The 15,632-nt window shown below is 38.9% G+C and overlaps 1 protein-coding gene across 1 annotated transcript in view; it reads left to right on the top strand.

Moving 5' to 3' along the window:
* Positions 1-4,889: 4,889 nt before the first annotated feature.
* The window catches only part of LOC108369775 (uncharacterized), a gene marked incomplete at its 3' end in the record, with an annotated part of 46,039 nt that continues 35,296 nt past the window's right edge, over positions 4,890-15,632 (top strand). Inside the window, exons 1-2 of the mRNA XM_017624956.1 lie at positions 4,890-5,419; positions 5,490-5,632. Coding sequence (XP_017480445.1) covers positions 5,304-5,419; positions 5,490-5,632 — 259 coding nt within the window. The remainder of the gene's footprint in view (positions 5,420-5,489; positions 5,633-15,632) is intronic.

Here is a 15,632-nt window from a genome sequence, read left to right as displayed (position 1 = left end):
GTTGTCTATCTTCAGGCATCTGATAATTTCTATCAATGTGGAATGGAGCCCTTCTACTTGGCCATTCACCTCGCTTCTCTGAGAAGGTGTGCGATACAGCCTAACTCCTAGTGACTCTAGCAGATTTTGTATTATTGGGCTAACTAGACCGCGCTCGTTGTCGGTACAGAGGATATCTGGGGTCGTAAAATAGTGCAAGAGTTTCACTATTTTGTCCTTAAGGTGCAAAGTGGACTTATTTCTTAAGTGAAATAGTTTTGCAAATTTTGAAAACTTGTCAATGCAGCTGAGGAATTTCTCTCCTTGTATCTCGAAGATATCTACGTGGATGATTTCGCAAGGGCGGGATGGAATAGGTGCATTTTGCAATTCCGGTTTATTGGGGTGCCTATCATACTTGCTGATTTTACACGTTTCACATGATGAAACGTAGCCCCTGATAATACTATTCATTCTTGGAAAATAATATTTCTCCAAGATTTGTTTCTTATTCTCGATGGCGTTGCGATGAGCTCTTCTATGCTCTTCCCATATTACCTCGCAGATTCTATCGGGATCTCTTAGGTCTTCCACCATAGATTGAGCTACCCGGATTTTATATTGTAAAAAATTTTCTAGATAAACTTTTTGGAGTAACCCTAGCTGGCCTTCTGGCATTTTGATGCCATTTATTACGTTTGGCCTTAACTTCTCCTTGAGTACCCTAATGAGTTCTTCCTCGCTAACTCCTTCCAACCTCAGGTAATGTCGCGAATAACCCGGATGAGGTTCCTCGAAAATTTCTAGTCTACCCCCAAACACAAGTTGATTTTTAAATACATTTAGAGGCACTTCCACGAACGGTATTAGATCCGAGTTATCCTGCTCTGCGCTATGGACGGTGTCGCTGGTTGAACCTTCTTCGCTTTGGGAGTCCGCTGTTGATCCCGTTGTTGCGTTTTGGCTTGCGTCTTCGGGTGTGGACGTGGTAAGGGGATTTGCCTGAGTTTTAAGTCGAGACAGGGCGTCAGCCACGATGTTGGATTTACCTGGTTTGTAGATTATCTCGTAGTTATACTCTTCAATCCTGGATTTCCAACGTTTTAGCTTGGCGTTATAGTTACGGTTGCTAAGAGAGAATGTTAGCGGTTGGTGGTCTGTAAATATCCGTATCTTCTTAGCACCATATAGGTAGTTCCGCAGGTTATCCAACGCCCATACGATGGCGAGCATTTCCTTTTCGTTTGTCGCATATGCTTCCTCTGTGGTGGACAAACTTCGCGATATAAATGCTATCGGTTTGTCCTTGCCATCGTAATCCTGTGATAGCACCGCTCCGATAGCGAAATCGGAGGCATCCGTCGTTAGATTGAAGGGCTTATCAAAGTTGGGGAAGGTCAAGACTTCAGAAGTTGTCAGTATTTTTTTGAGATTTGAGAATGCTTCCTGTGCTTCCTTGTTCAAAGTTATTGGCACCTTTTTTGATTGTGTTGCCCTTACCTGCGCATGTTCTCCCCGCGTAAGGTTCGTGAGCGGTTTTGCAATTTTTGCATAGTCGCGAATAAACTTCCTATAATATGAGGTTAATCCTAGGAAGCTCTTGAGCTCTTTTAGGTTAGTCGGAGGCAACATATTTTTTATAGAGTCTACCTTCCTTGGGTCAGGCAGTATTCCGTCGGAGGTTACAACGTATCCCAGAAATTCGACGCTTCTCTTCAGAAACTGAGTTTTCTCTAGATTAACTTTGAGACCCGCTGCTAAAAGCCTAGCAAGAATAGTTTCAATATCTTTTAAATGAGTAGATTCGTCCTTACTAAAGATTATAATGTCATCTATGTACACAAAGCAAATACGACCAATGAATTCTTTTAGCACGTCGTCTATCATGCGCTGGAAGATAGAGGGTGCATTCTTGAGACCGAAAGGAAGTCTCAAAAATTCGTATTTTCCATTCATTGTGGAAAATGCCGTTTTTTGAATATCGCTTTCTTTCATTGGGATCTGATGAAATCCCGAAGTTAGGTCTAGTGTCGTAAAGTACTTTGCACTACCGAGACTCGCGATGGTGCCGTTAATGTCAGGGATGGGGTAAGTGTCAGAAATGGTTACGGCATTTAGCCGCTTAAAGTCTATTACCATGCGGTACTTTTTCTCACCGTCCGATTGAGATTTTTTCGGCACAATCCATATGGGCGAGTTATAGGGACTTTTGGAAGGGCGAATTATGTTTTGTGATAGCATGTCCTGGACTTGCTTTTCCACCTCCTCGCGCATATTAACGGGGTAGGGGTAGCTTTTTGTATAAATAGGGTTTTCGGTTGCGGTTCTGATTTCCGCCTGGACATTAGTTTGGATTTTTGCGCCTCGGTCGACTGGGCCGAATAGAATTTCGAATTTTTCTAGGATCCGGTAAAGCTTGTTTTTTGTATGGTCGGTGACATAATCATCGAAAGGGATGTTAAGGTTGATGCTGTTAACCTGCTGCGCTTCCTTCCGCTTAAGGGGCAGCACAATATCTGGTTTTAGAATGAGAACATTGAGTTCCCTATCCAAAACGGCTTTGATCTCTGACAGCGTGTCATCACCTATTATCCCATCGAACGATTTGAGCCCTGGGAGAACAAAAAATGTTGTGGAAATGTCCTTGCCTACGAATTCAAAAAAATGTCCACATACTTTTTTGTCTACATTTATGGTTCCCCCTGCTGAGATTACCTTGAAAGGTTTTTCCACTGGTATAGTGTTTTGGGCTACGCGCTCGCTTATATAGTTCTTGTTCGCCCCCGTGTCCACCAGAAATTCTAAAATACCCAAGTCCTGTGTTGCGTACTCTAGATACGGTACGCCGGACACGAGGCTCCCATGGTAAAATTTACCTGATCCCCCGTGGTTTGCTCCTTATTAGTTGATATCTCCTGGCCTTCGTCTTCGTCGACCGGTACTAAATGGAAGAGCTTCTGTTGCTTACTTGGGGCTCTATCTAAATATCCCGTGGAGTTTGCACCCCTTTTGGTGCTATCGTATCTAGAAAACCTAGTTCCGCCTGTCTGCCGGGTCTGGGTTGATGGTTCTATGTCTGTTTTTACCACTGCCAAGGGGGTGCTGTTATTTCTCCAATTTTGGGTCGGCTGGTTGCTCATCCTTGTTTGCGCTGATGCTGAGTATGGGGGTCTTGGCTTTGGTTGGCTGTTATTTTGCCACATGCGGTTGTCTCTAGGTTGGAATGAATTCCTTTGGGCGGTATAACCCTGGTCTAGGTGGGAATAGCTTCTTGTATCGCGGGAAAAAAATTTTTGGGCTGACGGCTGATAATTGTCGTTAAAATTCCTACTATCCCTGTGGAAGGGTGGGCGGTAGATGGCATTTCTGCGGTCTACGTTTAAAATTTTGAGGCATGCCGAATATGCTTCCGGTAAGGATTTCAGGTTTTGGACTAGAAGCAAGGCAGGCAGATCCCCGTTTAGGCCCCTTATGAAGACATCCAACGCTCTTCGACGATGTGCTTCTGCCAATGCTTCTACAGTTTCGCCATGTGCGTACTTTTCAGCTTTTATTGTGTTTATCATAAGGGAGAGTTGTTTCTGTACCTGTGCATAGAAATCGGACATCTTTTGACGCCCTTGTGACATTAGTGTCAATTGCTGTTCAAGGGTTTCTATATCCCTAATATCAGCATAATGCAGGGAGAGGATTTCTTTTATCCTGCCCCAGTCGGAATCTAAAATATTATGCGCAAGCAACGCCGAGTCTGCCGCGCCTCTGATTTTCCCCCTAATGTGTCTAAGTATGGCTGCATAAATTGGCTTATGCCGCACTATCTCATAATCTTTAATAATTTGTTCGACACTGTGGACCCAGGAGCCATAGTGTTCCCGTGACCCATCGAATATTTGTACTTCCTTTACACAATCTGGCAATTTCGCAACCGCCGCTAGCTCGCCTTCCGTCCGAGGACTTACTAGTGGCTCTACAATTGGTTCTGGTCTGGTATCTGTGGACTGTCTCCGAACTTCTTCTACTTGGGCCTCTAGCCTCTCGATATCGTTACTAAGTCCCGACAAGGATTCGTCGTTGTTTTTTGACTCGACGTTTTTGATTCGTTGTTCCATTTTCTTTAGCTGCGAAAGGATGGCATTGATAGCGCCATTCGTCTCCGTAAGGGATTTTCTAATTTCCTCGGGATCCATGATTCGTAAGGTGTGCAAGTACTATTGATAAAATATAAGAAAAGAGTTATATGCAATGGTTAGTGGATACTTACAAGAGCCAGTACTTCATTGGCACTTTGTATAATAGTAAAAAGGTAAATTTTCCTTTCTCTGTATTCCTTTAACTTATCACATTTAGAGAACTTTATCTCAGTACACTCTTATTTTTATTAATTTCACAGTTTCACAGTTTTTTACTTTGTTTTTTTTGTAATTTAATTTTAGTTTTTCTTAAGTCCACTCCGCTCCGATTTCTCGGGCGCCACTTAAGGATCCTTGAATAGGAACCTTGAAAAAAATTAAAGCTGTGGCGAACCAGCAGTTCGCCAATAACAACGACAACACAAGATTCGGTTGAATCGACAAGTTGAATTTTATTGTGCACTGATGGCACTCACTATCATAACTAACTCTAAACATAATTGATTCTTAACAGCAAACCTATTACTCTACCCTACTTATGTTAACGTTGCAGTTCCCACCACCATCAGGTATTTCGCAATCGATGAGTTGCGCGTGCAGGCCAATATTGCCTATGCTGCACTTCCCATGGGTTATTGATCGTGTTGTGTTACCATTCTCTTGCGCGTGGACTACGTCAGCGAAAGTTCTATGTTGGCCAACAAACTCACATGCACGGCAACGTGAGTAAAGGGTGCGCCATTGGTAGGTATTGGGATTATGGGTGTGATAACTTATATGTACTACATATGTATGAAAGTGTAGATACCTATTTGACTTCATATGTATAGATGTGTTCGATAACAAAGTTAGCCAACACCAACCAACAATCAAAATCAAGAGCGTAAGCGAAAATTCTCTCCCAAAGAGAAGAAACAGCAAAACAGTAAACGAACAGAAAATTTGTCAACAATGAAAAATAACGGTAGGAGAGTACACAAATAGCCAGACGGTTCCTTACTGCAGATTTTAGTCAGAAATAGTCAGTTCTTCCCGTACACGTATCTATAACATCTTCAGTGCTCTCATCCGCATTAAGTCTATCGATACAAAGATTTGCGGCCCGAAATGGGAATACAGCAAACTTAAAACCGAAAAAAAAACAAATGTGGACTAAAATGGAGAATAAGCGAGGAGCTTTGTGAAAAAGGTCATATGTTTGCCGCCGCCCAAGTAGAGGGGAAATTTTTTAGTTTAGAGCGCCAATACAAGAAGACGCAGCTCAATAACTCTTTGACTGGTCGCAATACGCTTAACTGTCCCTACTATAGGTAAGTTCTTTTTATCGCCATAATGTTAGTTATATTTATTTAAACATGCAATATGTATATATATTTGCAGTGAACTGAATGATTTATTAAGAGCTAAGAAGGGTATTCACCCGGAATTTGTACTGGATAGCGAGACGGTGGTCAAACCTGCTGAGGCTTTACAGGATTTGGACGATTATATGGAGTCCCCACTTTCGTCCCAAAGCGGCAACGGTATTACGAAGATATACAGGCATGTTCTGAAATTTGAAACTTTGAAATCGAGTCGATTTGCCAAAAATTTGTTAATTATATCTGATGAAAGGAGTGAATATTCTCACTTAAAACTGTAAAAGAAGCAGCAGCGATATGAAAAAAATCATTTTAATGCGAGACTTGTAATTTTCTAGGTTAAAAACCATCGAAGAAATTATCGAAATCGAGTCGATTTCAAACTTTCGAATTTCGGAACATGCCTGATAATTATGTATTAATGGGCCGTGTGAATAAAAAAAGCAATTACTTTTTCTGAAAATTTCAAACCCTTTCGAATTTATGTAACTTGTTCAAAGAAGTTTAAGTAAAAGATCTGAAATTTTGATAAAAAGCAGATGTTTAGTTTTTATTCATACGACCCAGTACAATAATTCTTAACTCAACATTTTTTTTAGTTTAACAGAAAATCTTGACTATACATTGTCGAGACCAAAAAGAAGAAAGACTGCTTTGGAAAAATTTATAGAAAGCTCGGGTGCGTATGAGAAAAGGAAGCAGGAGAGCGACTTACGTCTGCAAGAGATGTTAGAGAAATCTTTTAAAAGGACGGAAGAGCGAGCCGAAAGGAAGGTGCAGCTGGAGAAAAGGAAGCTGGATATATTAGAAAATCTGGTTAATTTCTTAAAGAAATAGAAGCATATCGAGCGCATATTTTAAACTCTTTTTTAACAAAAAGTGCCTTTTTCAAATTAGTTTTTATACTGTCAAGTTTACTATTATATGTTGAGCCATTACAAAACTAGCCCAGCGAATTTAGTTGCATTGTGGTAATTTTTTTTTAAAGTTTTTTTGCAAATTTAAAAGATTCAACGAAAAAGCACAAACATCCAAATTCCGAAATGTGCAAATAAGAAAATATCAAAAGTTTGATATATCAAAAGTTTGTAGTTGCCAAAGAATCTTGTGGATTTTTGATATACTTTTTTACTGACGGTATCACGCATTTAATACCATATGTATAAAACATTTTTGAACGTACTTTGTATATTATCAAAAATCCAAAAGATTATTTGGCAACTTTAAACTTACACTTTGTTATAGTAAAATATATTGGCCTATAAGGCTGCATACCGTACAATTTTTCCCAAAATTATGAACAAAAACTTTACACCTTGCTGAAAATTGTACAATGTATGAAATTTCGATTTATATGGTTTTCGTTATATAAACAATGCACATTTAAAAACAATCAACATTAAACTGGCCAATATGGTGTATGTACAAAGAAAAATTAATAAATTGAATTACAAGTTTTGTTAATTGTTGGTAAAATTATACCGTCTTATTATATCTTCACAAAATGAATTTCTTACAGTGTTTCCGCACGAAACGCTCATAAGAGGAATCTTCATTAGTTTCAGGTATGACCTCAGAACTAAAATCAATTTCCTCTTCATTCAAAATATTGTGGAGAACGCAGCAAGCTCTAATAAAGTGGCAAATTTTCTTCATGCCTCGCTGTTTGCAGTAGCACAACTGCCTAAATATCTGCTTCAATAATCCGAATGTATGCTCTATAACCACACGACCCAAACTCAGCTTTTTGTTAAAGAATATTTGATGTTTCTGTACGGAGTTATTAAGTACCTGTTATATGGGTATGCGGAGTCGCCTAATAAATAGTACTCTGCAAAATTAACTTCTTAAATATAAAATGTATTACCATTAGAACAGTCAAGTATGTTACCTTCGACATATGATGGTAATTTTTGATATATTGGAGAGTTTTTAAGTACCCAACTATCATGGCAAGAGTCTGGGAATCTGACAAATATATTCATGGACCTCTTCTTTTCGTTGCATATACCTTGCAAGCATATTGATGTTGTTCCTTTTCGATCGATGTATTCATCTTTTCCTCTAGGTGGTGGATCGATCTCAGCATGCTTTCCGTCGATGCATCCTAAATACAGTAAATAAAGTATGTAATCAATCCGTTATGAATGGTTAGCTACATATACCTATTACTTTGCTGAAGAAGCATTTACTCTGAAAGAATTCGCTTGATTCTTGTTTTTCAGAACCAGTGGGCCATTTTATAATTTGTGGGCTCATAGAACTCAGTAACATCGGGACTATTTATAATTAAGCAAATTGTTGACAAGGACAAGCCGAAACGATCGGCTAGATCTCGATAACTGCATGATTCATGGCCAGCGAACCACAACAATACCAGAAAATAAAATTTGTCTGAGTTTATTTTGTTTGGACGTAGCATTAGATAATATTCGCTTTGAAATAAACGTTCACTTAAGCTTGCGAAAAGGCCCCTAGAAATTCTAAAGGGACTGCGAAATTCACTTTCAAAATATGATGGAACAATTCGTTCAAAGTAATGCTTAACACAATTTCGCTTGTTTTTGGCAATCAATAGCACAGCATTTTTGAAATACAGTATATTTTGCTTTGCTGCCTCTATGCTTAAGTGCACATTTAAGATACAGTATATTTTGCTTTGCTGCCTCTATGCTTAAGTGCACATTTAAGATACCTACCCCAAAATGCGCATCAGAGGCATTACTTTTAACATTTATAAGGAAACTGCTCCGATAGATGTATTTAGCATACCCGCACATTGGCGATACCTGCCTTAAAAATTGTGCGACTAGTATCAATTATCAAAGAAAGTATTACGTTTACCTTCACTGGCCCTACAATTACCTAATTTTACAACTTTTTATTTATTTTGTTCATCTCGCAGAACAACGAAAATGGCTATAAATTTATGTAGTTATATAGATAATTAGATACTATTCGGTAAAAATTTCGCTTGCAGTAATTTCTACGTGGTAAGTGCTTCTCCATTATTTGGTTTCATAGGGATTTGGATACCTTCCTCATTGAAGTAGTAAAGAAAATTCGCTTAAGTGCCTTCTTCGGTTAAGTGCACAAGTTTTTCGTGCAAAGAAGGATGTGCAGCTAAGCAAAATATACTCTATATATTATCACGACGTCGTAATCGCTCACATATAACAGTATCTTGTTTGTCGTCACTTTCTGAGGAAGAAGAATCCATTAATGTCGTGACTGCATTTAAAACAATACTCTGGACACCTACGCCAATGCTAGTTCTACGAACAAAAGTGTTGTTAATAAAATATGTATGCATACTAAATCTTAAACACAATAAACCTCCCAAATGTGGAAATTGAGGCTGCAATTCGTAGCCGCCTTGGAAGTTAGGCTCCCGTTCAGGTACAACCTGCGAAATAGTAGGTACCTTGTATTGAACTATCATTAATATACTTTATATAATCACGTTTTTTGCTGTTATATTTTCCATCTCAACGTTTCTGACTATAAATTTAAAATTTGTTAAGATCAGATTTCACAAAAAATAAATTTCTTTGTTTGTTTAATTGCAATCATATGTTTTCGTGATGAAAATGAAACGCTTGCTCTCTCAATTTTTGAATGCTGGATAATTTTTTGTCGTTATCGAACGCCAACTTGTAAAAATTTGGAAAAACTATTACAAATTTTTGGAATTGTCGAACGCAACTTATATCCAGAAGTTGAGAGTGCATTTACGTGTGTAGCTAAGTGCGGTTGTGTGTACATATGTATGTAGATCAGCGGCAGCGGTTATTATTTTTTGCGGACAGCTGCTAAAGCTCACTTCAGTGGTGGCTCAGTTAGTCGTACACTTGGAGCAATATGTGCAATAACATCCTCCTCCCTTGAAGGCAGTGCTTTCAAAACTGCGAATTAGAATAAACTAGCAGACCCGGTGAACTTCTTCCCGCCCAAAATTATATTTTTATTGAAACATTTCGTCCAAAGTTTTTCACCAACAATTCGCTTTCACGTTTGGTTGGGTGGTCGTCAGAAGGCATACCCTCCACAGCTATTTTATGTAACCTAACGAAAGCGTTATGTCCGTGAAGAAGTTCTTGCGATAACATTGATCCGGTTAGTTGGTGGCAATTTCAAAATGGGGGAGTATCATTGGTCCATAGAAATCCAATATACATAGACTTATTTCAGACTAGATACCTTAAATATCTTAAAACTGTATTTGTAGGCATTCATCAAGAATTGTTTTTATTCTGTTTAGTGGTTGATTCAACAGTGGTAGTTTGACTGTGACATGGTGTCTCCGAATTACTTCACTTGACGATTTTTAGAAATAACTCCAGCGCCACCTTGCGGCTTTTTTTGCAATAGCATTGCCCTTACCGTTACGAATATCTATATATATCGATTGTGTAGGAAAAGTCAATGTGTTCTGCGCTAAAGTAGCGAAGAGAATGTCTTTATTTTACGAGCATTCAATCTATTCCTTTCTTAAAGTAACGTGTATTCTTTAAGGTGTCAACAGACTAACACTGATAGCATGTACTAATACGTTCAAGCCAAAAGCAAAACTAAAGTTTAGCAACGAAGTATTCATGAACTGAATATCATTTATTTAAACATAAACAGTATTACAGCTAATAAGTGTGAATTTGAGAAGCTAATAGAAATTTGTAAGCCCCATTTGGTGCTATGTTCAGAAACCTGTTTGACCGAAGACATTACAAACCACGAAATACAGGTACAAACCTACACCCTAATTAGATGCAACTCGAATAGTAGACACACAGGCGGTGTTTTAATTTACGTCCATCACTCAATTAAATATGAAACTCTCGTTAATTACTCGTGTGATAAGAAGATTTGGTGTCTTCTTTTAAAAATTGGAAATGTTACCCCGAAACACCAAATAGGGGTAATATATCACTCGCCAAATTCTAGCGATGCTGACTTTATCAGATACCTCAGTGAAATATTAAACAATACTTGCCTAGATGATAATACTGTATTTATTGGAGACTTCAATATAAATCTATATAAAGCTACAACGTACAGTAAAAAATTGGTAGAGTTATTTCAGTCCTTCTCAATGGTTCAGAAAATTAATTTTTATACTAGGAAATCGGAAGAGGTCGAAACCATGATTGATTTACTATTTACCAATAGCAAAAACATTTCGTGTCAAAGAATGGATATGTCAAGATCGAGTTGGAGAAATCTATAAAATGAGAGCAAACAAATTTATTATATCTTGGGAAAATTACACAAGTGATAATCTTCTTCACCAACTGAGGCATTACAAATACAGGGATTTTTCGAAATTAAGCATCAAAGATAAATCGAAATTTTTAACTAATGTCTTGTCGCATTCAATGGGACACTAAAGAAATAAGGCTTAAGCTCATGAACAAGTGGTATGATGCTGAATTAGCAAACCTTAATAAACAAAAGTATAATCTTTACAGGATAGCATTAGAAACAGGGGCCTGGAGTGACTATAATACAATCAAACGTAGATACAAGAGGATGGTAAAGGTNATTGGAGATAGCAAATCAATGTGGAAGCATCTAAAAAATTGCATAAGTATGTCAAAGGAAATAAACACCATTAATAAATTTTTAATTCACAACACTTTGTACACAACGGAAAATAAGATTGCACAATCACTAAATAACTACTTTATTGACAGCATTATTGAAATTACCTCAAATATAGAACCTGGTAAAAAAGAATCCTTTACGACTCCAAATTGCACACATAACTTTAAATTTATAGAAATCGAAACCGATGAAGTGCTTGAAATTGTCAGTGGTTTTAAAAATAAAATTGGAGGAAAAAAACTATTATCTGAGGGAGTCATAAAAGACTCTATAACATATACAGGGTACTTTTACACGCAGTTAATTAATGAAAGTCTAAAATATGGTGTTGTTCCTGATCACTGGAAAACATCTATTGTTGTGCGAATTGAGAAAGTCAAGAACACAATCAGAGCCGACGAGATGAGACCAATATAATACGTTGCCAAGTGATGACAAAATTCTTGAAACGGTAGTTAAAAAGCAGCTAATAGAATATTTAGAAACTAGTAAAATATTAATGCCACAACAGTCTGGTTTTAGGAAAAGGCACTCGTGTGAAACTGCACTAAACTTAGTATTAGCTCGCTGGAAAGAAGAATTGAGCAGAAATAAATACATAGTTGCTATATTCTTAGACTTAAAGCGCGCATTTGAGACCCTAGATCAAGAGTTACTTTTAAATAAATTGAGTAATATAGTGATACGGGGCGCTGAGGCAAAAAGGGTTCAAAGTCTTATTACAAATCGTTACCAGAGAACACAGATTGGATCGTCGGTATCTGACAAAAGAAGTATAGTGGTTGGTCTACCTCAAGGCTCTGTGATAGCACCTATATTATTTAATATATACATAAATGATATTGCCAACGGTATTAAATCTTGTGATATTAATCTTTTCGCTCATGACACGTTAATCATGTTATGTGGTGACCATATTACTAATATTGTTTCAAAACTACAAGATGACTTAAATAAAATATATAATTGGCTATGTTTAAACAAACTTAAAATAAATGTAAGTAAAACCAAATACATGGTCATATCCAGAAGAAATATTGATATGCATGAACTTCGTAATTTAAACATAAACCAACAAAAAATAGAAAGGGTGCGGAGCTTTACGTACTTGGGTATAAAAATTGATGAGAAGCTACAGTTCAATGATCATATTGACTATACCGTAAGCAAAATAGCAAAAAAAAATTACTTTATACGACGTACTTGCAAATTACTGAAAAGGAAATATAAAATAATGGTATATGGATCAATAATAAAACCTCTCCTCAGTTATTGTCCAACAATTTTCTTCATAATGAATGATAGCCAAATTTATAAATTGCAGAAACAACAGAACCAAGCAATGAGATTCATTCTTCGAAAACGATATGACACGCCCATTAGAGACATGTTGGCTAAGTGTGAAAAAACAGCACTTTTATTATACGGTGAAATTTGTTAAAAACATTATTGAAGATAATTTACCAGAATACCTAAAGATTAACTTAAAGTATGGCAGCAATGTGCACAACAAAGATACACGTAAGAAAAATGACTTCAATTTACCCATGTTAAAAAGCGAATCTGATAAATGTAACCTTTATTACAAGGGTCTTAAATGTTATAATGAATTACCAAATACTGTCAAGAACTGTAAAAACATCAATGAGTTTAAAAGAAAGTTGTTTGAATTTTGTAAAACTATCCCAATATAATGTAATGAATTACTTTACATCTGTTTTCCGTTTACTATTGTTCCGTAATTTGAACTTGTAATTGCCATGTATGAATGCATTCCAAATGATTTCATTAGGCTTAAGCAATGTAATATTAAATAACTAGGTTAAGTCTACATATATTGTAATGAATTAGGCTCAAGAGAGCTGTAATAAATAAATAATAATAATAATAATAAAATGTGTGCTATATACTATGATACTCTACTCGCTCCTTCTGAAGCTGTTTGCTATTACTACTCTGAAATTACATATGAATTAAAAATATTGAAACATGTGTACATATGCGATAAAGATGTCGTGCCATCTTTACGGGGACGCAACATTCTTTTCTCTTCTCTTGACGAATCTTCATCCCTCGATCTTTTTCACCCGCATCCGATTCAGAGTGATCGGACACACCAGGCACACAGTCTGGATCCCTGACTCTCGAATCATTCTTCTTCTTCTTCTTCTTCTTTTCTTCTTTTTTGGCGCTGTAACCGCCTAAGCGATTTTGGCCGAGTTCAGCAAAGCACGCCAGTCGTTTCTCTTCTGTGCCAACTGACGCCAAGTTCTTCTCCACCTGATCTTTCCATCGCAGTGGGGGCCTTCCTCTTCCTCTCCTACCACCAGCGGGTTCCGAGTTGAATACTTTCAGAGCTGGAGCATCGGTGTCCATTCGAACGACATGGCCAAGCCAGCGGAGCCGCTGTATTTTAATTCGCTGCACTATGTCCATATCGTTGTAAAGCTCATACAGCTCATCGTTCCATCGTCTGCGGTACTCGCCGTCGCCAACGCGTAAAGGCCCGTAAATCTTCCGCAAAATCATTCTCTCGAACACTCCAAGATCCGCCTCATCGGATGTTGTCATTGTCCATGCTTCTGCGCCTTATACTTTACTCCTGAATTGCCTATTCAGTCGAAAGTAGCACTTGTTGGCAAGAGTGATTCTGCGTTAGATTTCAATGCTGACCTTATTATTGGTGTTAATGCTGGTTCCCAAGTAAAAGAAATTCTCTACCTTCTCGAAATGGTAACTGTCAACAGTGACGTGGGTGCCAAGGCGCGAATGTGCTAAATGTTTGTTTGATGACAGGAGATACTTTGTCTTGTCCTCGTTTACCACCAGTCCTATTCGCTTTGCTTCCCTATCCAACTTGGAAAAGGCAGAACAGACTTCGCGGTTTTTGTTACCGATGATGTCGATGTCATCGGCATAAGCCAGCAATTGCACGCTCTTGTAGTAAATTGTTCCTGAGCGGTTCAGTTCTGCAGCTCTTATTATCTTCTCCAACATCAGATTAAAGAAGTCACATGAAAGGGAGTCGCCCTGTCTGAAACCCCGTTTTGTGGCGAACGGCTCGGAGAGGTCTTTTCCAATTCTGACGGAGCTGGTGGTATTGCTCAACGTCATTTTACACAGCCGTATGAGTTTTGAGGGGATGCCAAATTCAGACATAGCGGCGTATAGGCAACTCCTTTTAGTGCTGTCAAAAGCGGCTTTAAAGTCGACAAATAGGTGGTGAGTGTCGATCCTTTTCTCGCGGGTCTTTTCCAAGATTTGGCGTATTGTGAATACCTGGTCTATGGTGGATTTGCCAGTTCTAAAGCCATACTGGTAGGGCCCAATCAGTTCATTGACGGTGGGCTTCAGTCTTTCACAAAATACGCTCGATAAGACCTTGGAACCTATGCTTAGAAGGCTGATCCCGCGGTAGTTGGCGCGAATGACGGAGTCACCGCGGGCAAAGCACACTTAAATTCCAGTCATCGGGCATGCGTTCATCTGACCATATTCTGCACAATAGTTGATGCATGTACCCTATCAACTCCGCGCCGCCGTACTTGAATAACTCAGATGGCAGGCTGCCAGCTCCAGCAGCTTTGTTGTTTTTCATACGCGTTATTTCTATAGGTACCTCGTCATAGTCAGGCGGTGGAACGTCGACTTCGTCACCATCGACTTCGGGCTCGGAACACCGCAACTTTCCCTAATTAGTAGGGCGGAAAAGTCTTTTCTCCATAATTAAAGTACGCTCTGGATATCGGTTACTAGGTCGCCATTATTATTCTTACAGGAGTACGCCCTGGTCTTGAAACCTTCCGTAAGTCGCCTAACTCTCTGGTAAAATTTTCAAGCATTCTTCCTGTCGGCCAGCATTTCAAGCTCTTCGCACTCACGTATTTCGGCCTCTCTCTTTTTATTGCGGCAAATACGTCTCGCTTCCCAAGTCAGATATCTATAGCGGTCCCACATAGCGCGCGTTGCGCGCGATCGCAGCGTGGGCCTGTAGGCGGCATCTTTTTTCTCTGCAGTTTCCTGATACTCCTCATCGTACCAGTTGTTCTTTCGGGCTCGCTGAAATCCGACTACTTCTTCGGCGGCGTTACTTAATGAGCGGGAAATGTGGTTCCACTGCTCGCATATGTCGGTTTGTTGAAGAGTGCTCTCTGAGAGCAGGTGTGAGATTCGAGTAGCGAAAGCGCTGGCTATCTGTTGTGATTGCAGCTTTTCGACATTAAGGTTTCCTTGCATATTTGGGCGCACATTTTTTGCTGCACAGGGGCGGGTGCGTATCTTGGCAGCAACAAGATAGTGGTCCGAGTCGATGTTTGGGCCTCGGAGTGTGCGTACGTATAAAACACTGGAAGCGTGCCTTCCGTCTATCACAACATGATCGATTTGGTTCCTCGTTTTTCGATCCGGAGACAGCCACGTAGCTTGATGGATCTTTTTATGCTTGAACCTAATACTGCATACTACCATGTTTTGGGCCCGGCGAAGTCGATCAGCCTCAATCCATTGTCGGACGTTTCGTCGTGGAGGCTGAATTTTCCGACGGTGGTTCCAAAGATCCCTT

The sequence above is a fragment of the Rhagoletis zephyria genome, unplaced genomic scaffold (assembly GCF_001687245.7).
Source record: "Rhagoletis zephyria isolate East Lansing unplaced genomic scaffold, Rhagoletis_zephyria_1.1 Rzeph_scaffold_03836, whole genome shotgun sequence".
In the NCBI taxonomy this organism is placed as follows: Eukaryota; Metazoa; Arthropoda; class Insecta; order Diptera; family Tephritidae; genus Rhagoletis; species Rhagoletis zephyria.
This window is presented reverse-complemented; position numbering and strand designations above follow the sequence as displayed.